General features: G+C 45.0%; 1 protein-coding gene across 2 annotated transcripts in view; it reads right to left on the bottom strand.

Annotated features, from left to right (window-relative positions):
* Positions 1–1,090: 1,090 nt before the first annotated feature.
* The window catches only part of BTAF1 (B-TFIID TATA-box binding protein associated factor 1), a 92,125-nt gene continuing 75,599 nt past the window's right edge, over positions 1,091–17,616 (bottom strand). For both annotated transcript variants that reach the window (XM_077258561.1, XM_077258562.1), the window contains exons 23-38: positions 17,221–17,330; positions 16,077–16,278; positions 8,510–8,658; positions 8,021–8,173; positions 7,749–7,870; positions 7,503–7,670; positions 6,776–6,853; positions 6,335–6,464; positions 5,891–6,032; positions 5,685–5,815; positions 5,050–5,175; positions 4,809–4,961; positions 4,334–4,545; positions 4,044–4,203; positions 3,670–3,840; positions 1,091–2,208 (exon numbers count right to left, since the gene is read on the bottom strand). In XM_077258561.1, the coding sequence (XP_077114676.1) occupies positions 2,065–2,208; positions 3,670–3,840; positions 4,044–4,203; positions 4,334–4,545; positions 4,809–4,961; positions 5,050–5,175; positions 5,685–5,815; positions 5,891–6,032; positions 6,335–6,464; positions 6,776–6,853; positions 7,503–7,670; positions 7,749–7,870; positions 8,021–8,173; positions 8,510–8,658; positions 16,077–16,278; positions 17,221–17,330 (2,351 nt within the window). In that variant the 3' untranslated portion in view covers positions 1,091–2,064. The remainder of the gene's footprint in view (positions 2,209–3,669; positions 3,841–4,043; positions 4,204–4,333; positions 4,546–4,808; positions 4,962–5,049; positions 5,176–5,684; positions 5,816–5,890; positions 6,033–6,334; positions 6,465–6,775; positions 6,854–7,502; positions 7,671–7,748; positions 7,871–8,020; positions 8,174–8,509; positions 8,659–16,076; positions 16,279–17,220; positions 17,331–17,616) is intronic.

Here is a 17,616-nt window from a genome sequence, read left to right as displayed (position 1 = left end):
ACACAAAACACCATTTTATGAAAACTTCAAGTTGAGTATTCAGCAGCCACTGAGCGGATCCCCGTACATCAGGTATCAGATTGATCAGCATCACAGAGCCATTTTGGCCATGCCTTTAGTTTATAGGGCTAAATCTTGCTGACAGGTTCTCTAACTACCCTAAATGATCCCCAGACTATACCGTACAACATAAGAGCTACACATACACACATACGGTATATGGAATCCTATAGACTGGAATAAAATTGTGAAAGACCAATCCGCTTTAAGAACAGTTTGACAAAAACAATAAATTAAAAAAAGTTACTAATCAAGTCTTTGGGAAAGGAGGCAAAGTAAGGTAATGAAGTTATTACAACGCTTCATAACATTGCAAAGACTATGCTGAAACTGCTGTTTTAACTGCCTAGTTCATGTAACTTTAGAAGCTGTTTTGAGCAGGAATTCTTGGTAGAGCCGCAGTTCAAACACTATTAGGCCGGGGTCACACTGACTAGTGCAATGCAAGAAACTCGTGCATCAATACCCGGCACTGCCAACGGCACTCGGGACCAGAGCGTTCAGCAGCATAGAAATATATGCAGCCGCACGATCTGGTCCCAAATGCCGGCGGCAGTGCCAGGTATTGATGCACGAGTTTCTCGCATTGCACTCACAAGTGTGACCTCAGCCTTAAACTATTTAGTGGAGGAAAAAAAAATAATTTGATCATAAGAGTTATTCTTCCTAGAGCAGCTAAATACTGATATGCCTGGAGCAGCCATCATTATACTGAAGTTATGAAGCGAATAAGGTCGTTAAGTACATGATGAAAGTGAGGTTTTAGCTGCCTAGGTAAACTCCCAATCCCCCTGTGTGAGCTTCGCTCAGATCGGGTTTGTAACTAGTGGTATAGTAGGGATTGTTGCTCACCATCATTGGTGCGAGCGTCCTTGATGCCTTCAGAGTTTGTAATGTGCTCTGTTGTGATGTCCCAAAATAACAGGCATAATAAGATGGAAATTTACACAAGGCATAAAACCCCGCTAGAAGGCACACTTTTAAAAAGGGCGGTATAAAAAAAAAAAGAAAAAAAAAAGGAAACTAAAGATAAAGACAAGTTATTTTTTATTTTCAGTTTACATGGAATGATAATTACGGCACGCCACGGGATAAAAGTTGTGACACGTTTCCATTAGGTTTGCGTTTTCTATATATTACATAAGGGGAGATCATTGCTTTCCCACCAACATGTGAGACGGAGTCATTCTTTTCTCAGCAAACACTCAAGTCCAGTCACTCACGGCATGGACAAATATTAAAGGAGGAGCAATGTCTGATGTATACAACAAACTACATATACAGAGGGTAAGAATCCATTCTGCCTGATGGTACACATAGGAAACCTAGATGTGTAAGGGACAGGTCGTCTATTAAAAACAGGAGAAGCGCATGTGTTGTCCTCTTCCAGATAGAATCCTAGATCAGCAGAACACGTGCATAGCGCAGGACAAACGCTCGAAAACCAACGTTCTTATTGAATTTTTGGACAAATAATCCCAAACCAAAAAAAAAAAAAAATAGTAAATCAGAAATTAGTTAAAATGTACAACCTTAAAAAAAAAAAAAAATAGATTTAGAAAGCCACATTCATGCCAGCAGCTGAAGGCATAAAACGCAATGTTTAAAATGTGGCTCATGTTCACTGCCATAGATCTAATGAGTGCAGCATAGCCGTTCTATGAAGAGGGAGGACGATTAATCTACCGACCCAGAGTAACCGGTGAAATAAAAACTTCTCCATACAGGAGAATATTACATGGTCGGAATAACAGCCGGCCGCGCATGAAGTCCACAGCTATAAAGAAAAAGTATAGCGTGGGACCAAGCCTCGGGGGACCCAACTTTTAAGACTGCATAATTCATGTGACACATTTGCTCCCATTTCTAGTCTTATCCAATTCTTTCTTGAAATGAACCAGCTTGGTAAAAACCCCAACACCGTGCCCACTGTACCATCTCAGGCCCTTGCTGAATATCAGCAACACAAGGGAGATGTGGCAGCCGCAGCAGTGGGGGGTCTTACTACAGAGAATGCATGAAATTGTCAAGACTGAACTCGGACTCGTACTGCTCCTGGTTCCACAGTTCTCCTAGGTTGTCCAGGATGGACTTCATGGAATTCTTTTCACCTGTTTCGGAGGTCTTCATTTTCTCACTCTTTCCGTCCTAAGAAACAAAAAGTAATGTATTACAGATATTGTGGTTAAAAAAAAACAACAAAACACCACATTGAGAGCAGCATAATCTAGTGGCAGAAAGCCAGATTCCAGGGATGCGTCACTTTGCCACCAGCTTGCAGGAGTTTTGATAAAACACACTGCATCTGCTGGAGAGCAGTGCAGGACTAGGTTTCAAGTGCCAGGCAGTCCAGCTAGTGTGTGTAACCACGACATGCATATTATGGGCAGTTTGTACCCTGGAAGCTGTCAATCAGTAATGTGGGCACGGCTATACAGCTAAGCATTCTGATAACTGCTAAATCTGCGGCAGAGAAAACGGGGATTAAAGCAAAACTGCATCAAGCAGCCCAGGAAGTGACACATCGCTGTAATCATCATGCTGTTGCCGGCTTACATACAGCAAAACCTGCTGACATTCTCTTAAAAAAAAATATATAATAGCCTGAAGACCTAATGCTAGCCTTCTCTTATGTCATTCTTCTTTTTAGACGGGTAATATACTTTTAGATGGTATATAACCCTAGTTCAAACCTCTATGACCCCCATGGAACAAAGGGGCCTCAACGTTGGTTTATACCTGCATCCCAGTCTAAGTCTCCCCTGCACAGCAGCACTTGAAGCAACCTGACTGCGCAGGGAACTACTCATGCACTCCACAGCTTTCATAACTGGGCAATAGCGGGGGAAACTTCCATTTTATTTATTTTTGCCTCCATGCGTCCCAGAATTCTAAATTATGTTTCTGTTGATATTGTTTTAAAAGTTTATTTATTTTTACCATTTCACAGTACACTGTGCAAATCAAAACTTAAAAATGCGGTGAAAATGAGAAACAACGTAATTCCACCATTGTTTTTTTAGGTGATTATCATGTTCATTTAGGAAACAAAAAAAAAAAAAAAAAAATAAATCACTGTTTACATCAGAACTTCGGCTGCCATGGCAAACCATCAGCACCCCACGATAGTGTTACAAAGGGTTTGATCCCGTGCCCTTTAATTGCTGTAGTCAGATTCATAGCAGCAGTTAAAGGTCTGGGCAGCTACGAGAGCTCAGCACCCCTCGCTGCTGTTCGGCAGATGCTGGCTCTAATATAACCAGCACCTACCAGGTATGATGCAGGATCAGCAAACTATTACCAAGTGGCGGCACATTCTAGCAATACGCCATCACTTCATAAGATAGGAAAATCCCTTTAAATCTAGAAACTAACATCTCAGGATTTAAAAAAGGTCTGAATAATATTTTTATCATTATTAATAATAACATCCCACCCAGAACCATAACTGCATGAGCAGCGTAGCACTGCAGTTCTGCCCAATCCAGGTGAAACGGTCCTCAGTTAGTACAAGATACAACCTCTGACCACAACCTGCATGTATGCAGTGCTGCATTTAGTGATCTGTGCAGTCTTATACTGCAGAATATGGTAATGATCGCGGCTCACCTTGTCAAGTGTGAACAGGTCCAGCAGCTGGTCAGTGCCCATACTCTGTAAGCTGGCATTTTCCTGGCTAATTACAGTATTTGCAATACTCATTTTGAATTTCTGCAGACCCATAATCTTCTCCTCCAGAGTTCCTCTAGTAATAAGCCGATACACATTTACAACACGTTTCTGCAAAAAAAAAAAAAAAAGTGTAAGAAGAAATTACTCTACTGGAACTAATAATTCTGCAGCAATAATACCAGGAATTAACCATATCACAATCTCCTGAAGTCAGCAGAAAATCTTACATTGCTTGCACAGTCAAATGGTTAAGTTCCCAATGCATGGGATACCGCGAGCTGCACACAGCCATGATGGCGTCATGATCTTACCTGACCTATACGGTGCGCCCTGTCCATGGCCTGAAGATCCCTCATTGGATTCCAGTCATGTTCCACAAACACTACAGTGTCCGCACCAGTCAGGTTGAGTCCCAGGCCTCCCACATGGGTGGTCAGCAGCAAGACATCTATAGAGGGGTCATTATTAAACCTGAGGGAAAAGAAAAGATGTAAAAAAGGAAGACAAAGTACTTACTGGTTAAGAATTCATGAAGACATGAAGGCTTAAGTTACCCAAAAGACTAACAACAGAGTATGCACAAAGCAGGTCTATAACTCACCTGGACACTATGGAATGTCTCTGTCCGGCGGGTATACTACCGTCCAGCCGTAAATATGTAACGGAGGGCAGATGAGGCTTCAGGAGGTCGTGTTCCACTATATCCAACATGCTCTTTAGCTGACAGAAGATCAATACTCTGTGCTGGGCTACTACGGCTTCCGTTCCACACTCAGGAGTGCTGGCATTACCCAAACCACAGTCTAATAGCAACTGAAAGAAAGTGAAAATTACAACATTAATATTCATTTTAAACCATAATAAAGTATTTTTTTCCCACTCCTGACAAACTCTTGCACAGCGCTGTCTATACACACTAACAATTAGTGTCCACAGACAACATAGACTACTACATGACCAAATATTTGATCAATTTACTCATTCTATACTTCTGGCAAAAGGGCTCAAATGCAATCGGTAAGACTGAGAATGTCACTGCAAAGAAACACGATAAAATGTGTCCTTCTTGCACGTACTTGTTTTAATGCCGATAGTTTGGGAGCATGCTGAATATCCCGTAGAGTCGAGTTTTGAGTCGCTAGTTGATCAGTGACCTTCTTGTGCTCGGGATGTTGCGGGGTTAAAACCAATGCAGGATGGTTGCATAGTTTTCGCAAGTACTGCAGAGCCTGAAGAGACAAGATCATACGATTGCTTTACATAGGAAGGCAGTCTACAAACCATCCTACACTGTCTCCAATACATGCATGTAATCACCTGAAAGACGTGCCCTGTGGCTTTCAGCTTTGGCTTCTCACCCTCTTCTGTTACTGAAGGTGCAGAGACTGTTTCGTCGACATCAGTTTTTGCACGAGACTTTGCAAAATCTTCATATAACTGAACCTAAGAATCGATAAACCAATTAACAGAGGTACAGGGAACACAAGGGATGTATAGAGGTCTCCATATCTGGAAATAAACAGCTGTTGGTATAGGTAAATTGGATGAAAAAGAAAAAAAAAAAGTTCAACAGGGTCTTTGAGCTGTAAAAATATATCATCGGCTCTCACCTGGATCCAGCAAAGACCAGAGGAAAAGGAGACATCATTCCACCAGCAGCAGGACCGCTGCGGCCTGTGATTGGCTGTTCAAGTCACCTGACGGCTGACGTCAATCACAGGCTGCAGCGGTGCAGCTGCTGGTGAAATGGTGGCATCTCTTCCTGTGTAATAGTCATCCAGGGGGCTGGTAGAGTATCACTTTGTTACTTTTACATCTCCAAGCCTAAGGGGAGCTTTCGTCTTTGTCTAGCAAGAAGAATAACCTTTAACTAGCTCCCATGAAATCATAGGTCAAGACGTCTGCATTGTGGGTTTTTCTGTCCAAAGACATAAGGGTTTGTGAAAGTTTACCTGCAAAGGACTCAATGAGCAGTAGTAATCCTGAATAATCTTAGGAGGAAGATCCTGCAATACATCCTCCTTCATTCGGCGGAGCAGGAATGGCAGAACCTGCCGATGTAACGCTTCCATTGCAAGAACACCTGTACATATGAAGCCGTGATAAATGGACAGAAATAGCTGAAGCTTGTGCAGAACTAAGAGTGCACATTCATTACCTGCTTCCTGCTCACGAGACGAGCTTCTGGCGTCTCTACTTGCTAAAATGGGTTTTCCATATCTTGCCGCAAACTGGCGCTCTGTGCCTAAAAAGCCCGGCATGAGGAAGTCAAACAACGACCAGAGCTCCAACACATTGTTCTAGGAAAACAAGAGACATGGGTTAACATTGGCCATCAGCAGTAAATGGCAGCAGGCGAGTATGGTTGGATTCCGGCAGTATTCCCCCCCCCCTCAGATACAAGGCTGCAACGTATTCCCCAGTACGAGCATAAAGGGGTCAACACCTGTAGTGTACTACTATAAAAAAGAATGACAAAAGCACACTGCATAAGCTGGATACATGGGGGTCTATGGACATATGCAGGTTATGTGGGGGGAAAGCACCTGATTGATGCACATGCCGTACACCTAGTGAACACTACACGCACACCCTCACTTACCTGAATTGGCGTTCCAGACAGGATAATTCTATAATTAGCCGATATTTGCTTAACAGCTTTTGACAATTTGGTCTTCCCGTTCTTAATGACGTGACCCTCGTCTAGAATACAGTAATTAAACTTCATGTTCCTGGAATAGAAATGATCAGATTAAAAAGGAAGTGTTATGGTGTTACTGCAATGTTTACAGAAAGTACAGATGAGGAGACTATACGTGACAATCATTGTATAGAAAAGGTACGAGCCAACTGTGTGTGTATAGGGAGAGAATAACCAAGTATAGCCATATAATGTAAGGTAGGTAGAGAAGGGTCAATTTACAAGAGTCCAAAATCACCCCCAGCTTCTGGAGAACAAGTATGACTAGAAATCTAGTAATGTAGCAGCTGGTAATGTATGACCTGAACCAGTACAGGGGACGTGTCAATATATAAGACATACCTGAAAAAGTCAATATCGTTCCTAACAACATCATATGAAGCTACAATCAGATTGTGTTTCTTCACTTGGTGCTGCAACCTGGAAAATGGGAAAAGTATTATTACTATAATGCATTTCATGCAGTGGACACTAGCAACCAGGACTGTGGAGTCGGTATAAGATGGACTGACTCAAAATATATAATACATTGGGTACAGTGGTACAATGCAGGATGTACTTTTTTTCATAAGAAAATGGGAAAATTATGAAATGTCCTATAAATGTCTGTTCTGTTCCTGAACGAAAGATGTCGGCTTTTAGCGGAGATGAAGCTGTGCTGCACTTTATGTACATGCTCGGTAGTGAGGCAGTGCTGTGGGGTCAGAGTCGTGGAGTTATGGAAATTGAAGAGTCGCACCAACTACACAGCCCTGCATTAGGAACTATTACCATTCCCTCTTCTGATTAATAGGCACGGAACGAAGTTGTGCCACTAACCAGAAGAGGCATCCGGTACTGCCAACAGGTCAGAGGTTTACAGCTCCAGTCCGGCAGGCACTGACATCACCACTGGACCAGGGTCCTCCAAGTCTTTTTTCTTAACATACATTTGAAGCTTTCTAGATAAAAACAGAGCTCCAACAAATGGAATTCGTCTCTGAATTTTGGACCGACGAACAGAGCTATGTTGATTGTAATGACAACTTTTCTCAGGCAGGTATTATAAGTGTACTGTATGACAACTTGCCTGGCTCGCTCGGTCGGAGGACCTGTGTAATGCAATGGGTTGAGATATTCTTTAGAGCAGAACTTTCCAACTTCATCCACCCAGTGCCCAGTTAAGGTGGGAGGACATACGACCAGTGAGGGGAGAGGCAAGCAGTCTGCGGACTTACTCCTGTTATACTCTTGAGATCTGTAGTGTATAGAGCAATCATTAAAATATGTTCATTTTAAAATATAAACACAGAACATAAAAAATGTGTATTTCTACCTAAGACAATGGTCCCCTGCAAGAATACATATAGACTGCAGGGTCTTCCCCAGACCCATATCATCACATAGGATCCCATGGAGCTTGTATTTATTCAGGAAGGCCAGCCAGTTCACACCGTCCTAAAAAACACAAGTCAAGTAACATCCTTAAGATATAATACCGATATTAAACTCACCACGATGTGCTATACAACACTGAGCTATACTCCATACTGTACTTCTGGAGGTGGCAGCCCTGAGCCAAAAAAATAAAAAAATTTAATGAAATACCTGCTGATATTTCCTCAGCTCTGCTTTTATTGGAACAGGAATTGTATAATTTTCCAATTTCTTTCCGTCCAGCAGTTGTTCCAAGAAGTTGCGCTCCCTGGCTTTTAGTTTAATTAACTCTTCTGACATATTGGGAGGATCTGGGATCCCGGCCTAGAAAAAAAAACAAAAAAAAAACAAACAAGGTGATCCAAAGAGTAATGCAACATAAAAGAAAATAAAAACAAAAGTTGGATAACAGACTAGGAGATATAATTTACAAGTGTATGAAGCTGAAGCACTTGCAGGAAAAACTTTACACATTACAACAAATATGACAATAATATCCTGCACTTGTTTCAGTTTTCACCTTCCACGGTCCATACAGATATGAAAAAAAATAAATAAATGTCAAATTGGCATTGACTGGTACAAGAGCAGGACTGGGCAGAGACCTCCACAGATCACTAGAATTTGGCTACAGTTCACGTGTTTTGTAATTCAACTTGCCTCCAAAGGCATGAGCCTGATGAGTGTTGCAAAGCACTGTGTGGCCATGAAGCGCACGCTGTCCGTCTGGTCGCTCATTCTTCCCAGCACTGGCACCACCAGGAGGACGATGTACGGGACGATTCCTACATCCAGCTGCTCCATCACACCTTCAGCGTTTAATGTTAGTTAAGGGGTAAATGGTGAAAGGTCTTTCTGACTACATGTAAAATATACATGTAAAAAAAAGGTTATCCCTAAATGAAAATAATCCAAATTCCAGGTAATCTACAGAAATGCCAAGAAAATACAGAATTGTGCATGGTTACAATTTAAAACCTCCCGTTACATGTAGGTTTGGCCATTCCATCATGACAATGACATTAGGCAGTGCCAAAGAGGCTGCCCATAAAGCACTGTTCTGCAGCACTGGACCTACTGATAGGGGACTCAATGTCCCCATTGGTGCCTACCATCTAATGTCTGTCCAGTGCTACAGAACCAAGCTAGATAACAGAACTGAAAGAGGCACCATGCCGTACACCCAAGCCAAAGACAAAGGATAAGTAAAGAGTGGTGTATGAAGAGGCTCTAGTCGGCCCATCATATGAAAGCCAACCAAAATGTGAATATAAAATAATTTTAACGCAAGTTGTTCACTTTGGTTAATTTAAATTTAAAAAAAATTTCAATATCGGCACCTAGGTGTCAAATGCGGAAACCTCAATCATCTCCCAAAATATTTAAAGGGAAACTGTCAGCACAATTGTGCTCAGTAAACTACAGACAGTGTCAGGTCGGCGCCGTTATACTGATTACAATGATATCTTGCTCACACAGATACAATTGATAGAGTTTTCATGAACCGGGTAGTTTAATGTCACAGCACATTCAGTACAATTCAAGTCTCTTAAGCACAGGCTTCGTAACAGGACAGCTGCTTCTTAGGCCTCTTTCACACTTCCATTTTTTACAATCAGTCACAATCCGTCAAAATGTTGATAAGATGGATCCTGTGCAGATTGTAAAAAACGGGTGCACTGGGTCCGTTTTTTTGATGGATCCGTCGAGGCTATGTGCACACATTATGTATGCGTCTTTGCGTTTTTCCACTGTGAAAACGCATAACACAACCCAGGTTAAAAATAATAATTAAAAAAACCTGTGATATTCTTACCTTCCGGCGTCACCCACGGCCTACCCGATGCTGCCGGCACTCCCGTTCCCAGTAATGCCTTGCGAAATGACCCGATGACGTAGCGGTCTTGCGAGACCGCTACGTCATCACAGGTCATTGCTCACAAGGCATTACTAGGAATGGGAGTGCCAGCAGCATCGGGTAGGCCGTGGGTGACGCCAGAAGGTAAGAATATCACAGGGTTTTTTTTTATTATTTTTAACATTCTCTCTACTATTGATAGAGAGTGAGAGCATTTCCCTGAGGGGAAAATCTTCTGCGCATGCTCAGTTTGAAAAGACGTCATCCGTCGCTGGATTCCTGCGTCCATAGGCTTCCATTATAGCCAACGACGGATGGCGCAGGATCCGTTGCTGAGCGATTTTCCGACGTGTAGAAAAAAGGAGATTTTTGTGTACTCACCGTAAAATCTTTTTCTCCGAGCCAAACATTGGGGGACACAGGACCATGGGTGTTATGCTGCTGCCACTAGGAGGACACCAAGTAGATAAAAAAGATTAACTCCTCCTCTGCAGTATACACCCCTTCACTGGCTACAATTTCAACCAGTTCGGTAGTAAAGCAGTAGGAGCATGAACCAAAGACAAACTGTCAAAAAACCAAGAAGTAACAACAAGCCAAACAGGCTAACAGGGTGGGTGCTGTGTCCCCCAATGATTGGCTCGGAGAAAAAGATTTTACGGTGAGTACACAAAAATCTCCTTTTCTCCTACGCCTCATTGGGGGACACAGGACCATGGGACGTACAAAAGCAGTCCCTGGGTGGGGAGCAATATGCTAATACCCCATGTACCACTGGCTTGCGGCTAAGGAACTGCCGCTTGCAGAATGAAAATTCTATTTTGTATCTGGTGGATACCAGTTCCCTGACCCAATCGTCGGAAACGACTGAGAGCCAGGCCTGGCGGAACAAAAGTAAGCACCCTCCTACCCTGTTGGTGCCCCCCGGAAGGCGCAAGGAGTCATTGCGTGGAGGATCTATGGGATGTGGATCCCTTAGGCCCGGGCGGTCTCGGTCTGGGTTTCCAATTACTGTTAGGTCTGTAAGAGACCTGGGAGCCTCGGCCACCGCGCGGGCCTTGCCCTGATGCGGAGGTAGAGGGAGTGGAAGACCAGTTGGTATTGTTACAAAAAGGCCGAAATCGGGATTGTTGTTGATACCGAAACGGCCGGGTAGGCTTTTGTTGGGGAAGAAATTTGCTTTTTCCCCCGGTGGCATCCAAGATCATTTGGTCTAGCTTTTCTCCAAACAAACGACCAGCCTGGTAGGGCAGAGATGTCAAAGAGCGTTTGGAGGCAGAATCTGCTCGCCAATCCCTGAGCCACAGGGCTCTTCTAATGGAGATTGCATTCGCGGCTGCCTGTGCCGCGCAATTGGCTGCGTCTATTGAGGCACTGACTACGAAGTCCCCCGCCTGGGCTATCTGGTTAGCCAGGTTGACCGCTTCTGGAGGTAAGTCACTAACTTGCATGGTTGCGGAAAGCGACTCGGCCCAAGCGACCATAGCCTTAGCCACCCAGGAGGCAGCGAAGGATGGGAAGAGGGAGGCTCCTGTGGCCTCGAAGACCGAGCGAGCCAGATAATCATTCTGGCGATCAGAGGGGTTCTTAACAGAGGAGCTGTCTGACAGGGATAGGATGGTTTTGGAAGCGAGATGTGACAGCAGGGTCGACTGAGGGGGACTGCAGCCAGTCCTTGATTAGGTCCTGAGAAAAAGGATATTTGGCCTCTATGGGCTTTTGACCCATGAAGCGTTTATCGGGACGATCCCTATGTTTTTGTACAATTTCCTTGAACTCAGGATGAGTGACAAAACTTTGACACGTTTAGTCTTTTTGAATGACACGTGTTCGGGCGTAGATACGGATTCCTCGTTCACCTTCAGGGTCTGGTTAACCGCCTCTATGAGAGAGTCGAGTGTCTCTTGAGAGGGGGAGAACTCCTGAACGTAGGAATCGTCGGACTCATATTCAGAATCGTTCGGGTTGTCTGGAGAAGGGGACCAGGAAGCGGAGGTCGCCGACGCTGAAAAACCAACTGGCCCGTGGTCAGGGGATGGAGCATGGACCCGTTTTCTGGGACCCCGAGAAGGAGGAGATAAAGTACGCCCCTTGCTGGTGGACGGATCCGTACCGTCACCCGGATCAACCGCCCTGACTAGTAAATCCATAGATCGTGTCAGAGAAGCTGCCCACTCAGGGAGACTAGGCTCCACAGGGTCGGCGGCAACGGCATCGGCGGCTGCACTGGGGCCGGGACACAATCCGCACACAAAGGACTAGTGTGAGCTCGGGGCAGGGCCCCATTGCAAGTGGCACATACAGTGAAAAACAGTGTGCTTCTTGTTACCCTTTTTTGTCTCCCTGGATTGAGACATAGTGCCTTTGGAGACAGAGCGGGCAGTATACGCAGGGAAGGGGTCAAGCTTTCTTGAAGCAGCTTACCCACGGTCCTGTGCCTGTGTCCCCGGGGAGAGATTAGCCGTGGCGGTTCTCTGGAGTGCTGTAGACGCGTGGGCTCCGTGCAGGGAGAGGAAACAATATGGCCCCCGAGATCTGCAGGGCGCTTCTCGTCCCAGAGAAGCGCCGCTATAGGGGGCGGAGTTACGGCCGTGGGAGGGATCTGCCCACTGCAGCCTACTCCGGTTGAAGAAGCCAGGGACTAAATTTTGGGGCTGCCGGCGATGTGCGGCGGCAGCCGCGACTGAGCGCTACAGAGCACCGCCGACCCCCGGTCGACGGCACCTCACCCCGGGGACCCGGACCGCATCGCTGCCGCACGTGGGGGAGCAGGGGGGTATGTACTTACCGCCGCAGTGCTCCCCGGTTCCCCGGACCGCATCTGTCACAGATCTGCAGGGCGCTTCTGTGAGGGTGCGCACTCAATCCATGCACCCTGGATGGGGGATGGAGAGGCCCCTGATGCATCCTCGTCTGCTGCAGTGATATACCAAAGGGGTTTGTTGGTGCACCCTGTTGGGGCTGCGGCACATCTTCCCCTGTCATGCCCCGGAGAGGTACATTGCTCTATTGCAGGGAGGAGGGGGAGGGGGGGGGGAATCAGGACCAAGGAGGAACCGTTGCCCCGGCACAAGCTCTTCGTGCCCCACACGTCGCAGGAGAGGGACGGGGAGGTATACTCGCCTGTTGCTGGTTCGGGGGAGAGCGGACCCTATAAAAAGGAACCCGTCGCCCCCTTCACTCCGTTAGATAAAAAATAAAAATTTACATAAAATTAACCCCTTCCCGACATGTGACGGAATAGTACGTCACATGTCGGGACCCCCGCTTTGATGTGCGCTCCGGCGGTGAGCGCACATCAAAGTCGCGACATGTCAGCTGTTTTTTACAGCTGACATGTGCGCGCAATAGCGGCGGGTGAAATCGCGATCACCCGCCGCTATTAACTAGTTAAATGCCGCTGTCAAACGCAGACAGCGGCATTTAACTACCGCATCCGGCCGTGCGGCCGGATATGAGCACATCGCCGACCCCTGTCACATGATCGGGGGTCGGCGATGCTCCTCCATTGTAACCATAGAGGTCCTTGAGACCTCTATGGTTACTGATTGCCGGTGGCTGTGAGCGCCACCCTGTGGTCGGCGCTCACAGCACACCTGCAAATCTGCTGTGTAGCAGCGATCTTATGATCACTGCTGCATAGCAGAGCCGATCGGGCTGTGCCTGCTTCTAGCCTCCCATGGAGGCTATAGAAGCATGGCAAAAGTAAAAAAAAAAAAAAGTTTTTAAAAATGTGAAAAAAATAAAAAAAATATAAAAGTTTAAATCACCCCCCTTTCGCCCCAATCAAAATAAATCAATAAAAAAAAACCCCAACCTACACATATTTGGTATCGCCGCGTTCAGAATCGCCCGATCTATCAATAAAAAAAAAGCATTAACCTGATCGCTAAATGGCGTAATGAGAAAAAAATTCGAAACGCCAGATTTACGTTTTTTTGGTCGCCACGACATTGCATTAAAATGCAATAACGGGCGATCAAAAGAACGTATCTACACCAAAATGCTATCATTAAAAACGCCAGCTCGGCACGCAAAAAATAAGCCCTCACCTGACCCCAGATCACGAAAAATGGAGACGCTACGAGTATCGGAAAATGGCGCAATTTTGTTTTGTTTTGTTTTTTTGCAAAGTTTGGAATTTTTTTTCACCACTTAGGTGAAAAATAACCTAGTCATGTTAGGTGTCTATGAACTCGTAGTGACCTGGAGAATCATAATGGCAGGTCAGTTTTAGCATTTAGTGAACCTAGCAAAATAGGCAAGCAAAAAACAAGTGTGGGATTGCACTTTTTTTGCAATTTCACTGCACTTGGAATTTTTTTCCCGTTTTCTAGTACACGACATGCTAAAACCAATGATGTCGTTCAAAAGTACAACTCGTCCCGCAAAAAATAAGCCCTCACATGGCCAAATTGACGGAAAAATAAAAAAGTTATGGCTCTGGGAAGGAGGGTAGTGAAAAACGAAAACGGAAAAAGCTCCGGGGGTGAAGGGGTTAAAAATTAGAATAAAAATTAAAATAAAAAGTTGGGGTCTGAAAACAGACCCAATTGCCTCCTACAGACACTAAGCAAGAACTGGTTGAAATTGTAGTCAGTGAAGGGGTGTATACTGCAGAGGAGGAGTTAATCTTTATCTACTTAGTGTCCTCCTAGTGGCAGCAGCATAACACCCATGATCCTGTGTCCCCCAATGAGACGTAGGAGAAAAAAAATGTTCCTCTGTACGTTTTATCTGCCCGACGGACAGCAATTTTACGACGGCTCCAGTGCACAACGGATGAAACGTGTGGCCATCCATCACTAATACAAGTCTGAGAAAAAAAAAACAGATCCAGCAGCACCATTTGCTGGATCAGTTTTTTTTTCCCCCCCACACAAAACGGATTGTGACGGAAAAAGAAAGACGAAGTGTGAAAGAGGCCTTAGAGGCACAGTGACTAACAGTCTCTTGACAGCACAGATCAAGACTCTTTACAAAAGCACAGTAGTACACAGCATTCCTTCTAGCACAGTGTAATGGAGGAGGGAGGGGGGTTTGCTGAGGGAGATTATCCCTGTAAGGCTACTTTCACACTAGCGTTTTTGGCTGTACGTCGCAATGCGTCGTTTAGGAGAAAAGACGCATCCTGCAAAGTTGTCTGCAGGATGCGTTTTTTCCACATAGACCAACATTAGCGACGCATCGCCACACTTCGCAACCGTCGTGCGACGGTTGCGTCGTGTTTTGGCGGACCGTCGGCACAAAAAAAAGTTACATGTAACTTTTTTTGCACGTCGTGTCCGCCATTTTCGACCGCGCATGCGCGGCCGAAACTCCACCCCCTCCTCCCCGGACCTTACAATGGGGCAGCGGAAGCGTCGTAAGACTGCTTCCGCGGCCCATGTCGGGCATTTATTTCACAGCATGCGTCGGTACGTCGGCCTGACGCACTGCGATGGGCCCGTACCGACACTAGTATGAAAGCAGCCTAACACAAGTTCTTCCAGTCCTTATCTTCCTGCTCCTGTTAGACTTCCTCAACTAGCAGTACAGGGGTTACTGTACTCCACTCTGTACATGAATCCTGTGTCCCTATGGTTCACTTGTCTGAACATTTGTGAGAGATCACAGAAAGGCACCACTTATCCCTTTGGCTGCTGCCAGAACAGTCCACAAGTTTCCCACAGCTCTGCAAACTACTCCCTGTCTCCCGTGACAGTTAACCTCTCTAGTTGTTGGATGCTTTTGAAGCAACAGCAGTTAACACTATTTCTGCATGTCACACTTATGACAGGGGGCAGGTTAGTGAAGGATCCGTGACCTATTTTACATACTGCATGGAATATCGTAAAATAGGGGGCAGGTCAGTGAGGGATCAGTGACCTGTCATAACCCCATAAACATGTATATGTAAGCAGAGCTGCACAAAGTCCCGCCCACAGGCCTCCCAGAGCCCCGCCCACAGGCCACCCCAGAGCACGAGAATCTCGTTAACTGAAAACTACAAATGCAGAATAAACAAGAACCACAAGACAGATTTCATAAACCCAGGTATCATTTTAATCAGTATAACGGCGCAGATCTGTCACTGTCTGTAGGTTACTATGCACAATCCTGTCGTCAGGTTCACTTTAAAACAGTACAATATATACCTATTTAATTGTGTTTTACACAAGTAACGGCTGACTCCCAAGGGCCCGGAAAACAGACCATTTGTCAGTCCCGGGTTAACTGGGAAAATTATACTGTGCTACATAGAAGTGATTGGACAAACTCCTACTACCGTATATTTAGCTTTCTAGCTTACATAATCCCACCACCCGCTCGTTATATATTTTTCTTTATTAGTGCATTTCTGCCCAACAATTAGAAAATGAAGGATACAAGCCAGCGCTTCAATGGCTCCCTCCTGTTTTGTGTTATCATCAATAGCGCTAAGCCAAGGCAAAACTTTCTCCAAAAATCCATTCATGGTTTCCATGGTAGCGATGCGGCTCATAACTCCTACACAACGGGAAGCCATATGCCTCACTGATGTGTACGGATGCTGCAGACTTGTGAATAGATGAGGAAGATGTTGAAGCAGCTGGGGAAATTAACAAAAATAAAAAACAAACAAAATCACTTAAAATGTAAGAGCGAGTTTTACACAAGTACGCCACCATCTTATTATGGGCCAAATTACAGGCGTCAGATACTGTAAGAAGTGCAACAATTCGGTTCTCATAGGAATCTGTTCAATACTTCTAATGACGGACATTTCTCCATTATCCCACTGCCGATTCTGAACCCTTCACGAACAATTTTTTATTTTTTCCGTCAATATGGCCATGTATGGGCTTGTTTTTTGGGGGACGAGTTATACTTTTGGACACCACCATTGCTTTTACCATATAGTGTATCAGGAAAATGTTATTCTGGCGTTTTAAGTTTCTCGTTACACTGTTTACAGATTGGATTAATTCTTTATATTTTGATAGATCGGTTGTTTCTGAAAGCAGCAATATCAAATGTGTATTTATGGTTTGATTACGAATGGGGCAAAAAAGGGGGCAATTTCAACTATTGGATTTTTTATTTTTTTTTCCCCCACTTGCTTTAATAGTCCCTTAGGAGACTTGAAGCTTTGATCTTCTGATCACCTGTGCTACAGACAGCAGCGCATCAGACCTGCTATGTGTAGCAGAATTGATCATCTGCTATGAACGCCAGCCACTGGGTGGCGCTTATAGCATATCAGCAATGACAATCACAGGGGTCTCCTGCAGACCTTGGGTTGTCACGCCAACCCATCTGCGCCCTGTGATCATGTGACGGAACACTGGTGGGCGGAGCTAGACATGCATCCGGTGTGCAAGAGTTAAATGCCGCTATCAGAGATTGACAGCGGCATTTAACATGTTACGGCCACAAGTGGATCACAAGCCAGCATCACATGCCGGGACCGGCCCTAACGTACCTATACGTCAGGAGGTTAATTCTAATGAACAACCACCTCTGCCATCATGTTTCACTTGGTACCACTTACCACAGGGTGAAGACTGGGATCCATCGAAGGGGCCGTGACCTCAAACACTTGGAGGCTGCTAACTAGTTCCTGGGCGTGATCATCTCCTTTTTCCAAAAGAAGCTTGGCATCTACATCATTAATACATTGTTATACCACAGTAAGCAAAAGAAAATGGCGAGAACTTCCGTTACTGACAGTAAAGCAAAAAATGAAAAATCTACACTTCAAATCCTTTCAACAAGTTTTCTGATGTTGAGCTGTACACATGATGCAATAGTGGCTTCGGTGCGGAATAAAAAAGTGTCTATATTTCACCTCAAAGTATTTGGCACTTAAGTAGTTAAAAAAAATAAATGATTTAAAGGCCAAGTTACCAGAGAGATTTCACTGGGGGCGTGTACTTGCTCTCACCCT

The sequence above is a fragment of the Ranitomeya variabilis genome, chromosome 4 (assembly GCF_051348905.1).
Source record: "Ranitomeya variabilis isolate aRanVar5 chromosome 4, aRanVar5.hap1, whole genome shotgun sequence".
Taxonomy (NCBI): domain Eukaryota; kingdom Metazoa; phylum Chordata; class Amphibia; order Anura; family Dendrobatidae; genus Ranitomeya; species Ranitomeya variabilis.
The sequence above is the reverse complement of the archived record's forward strand: the minus strand, read 5'-3'. Positions and strand labels throughout refer to the sequence as shown.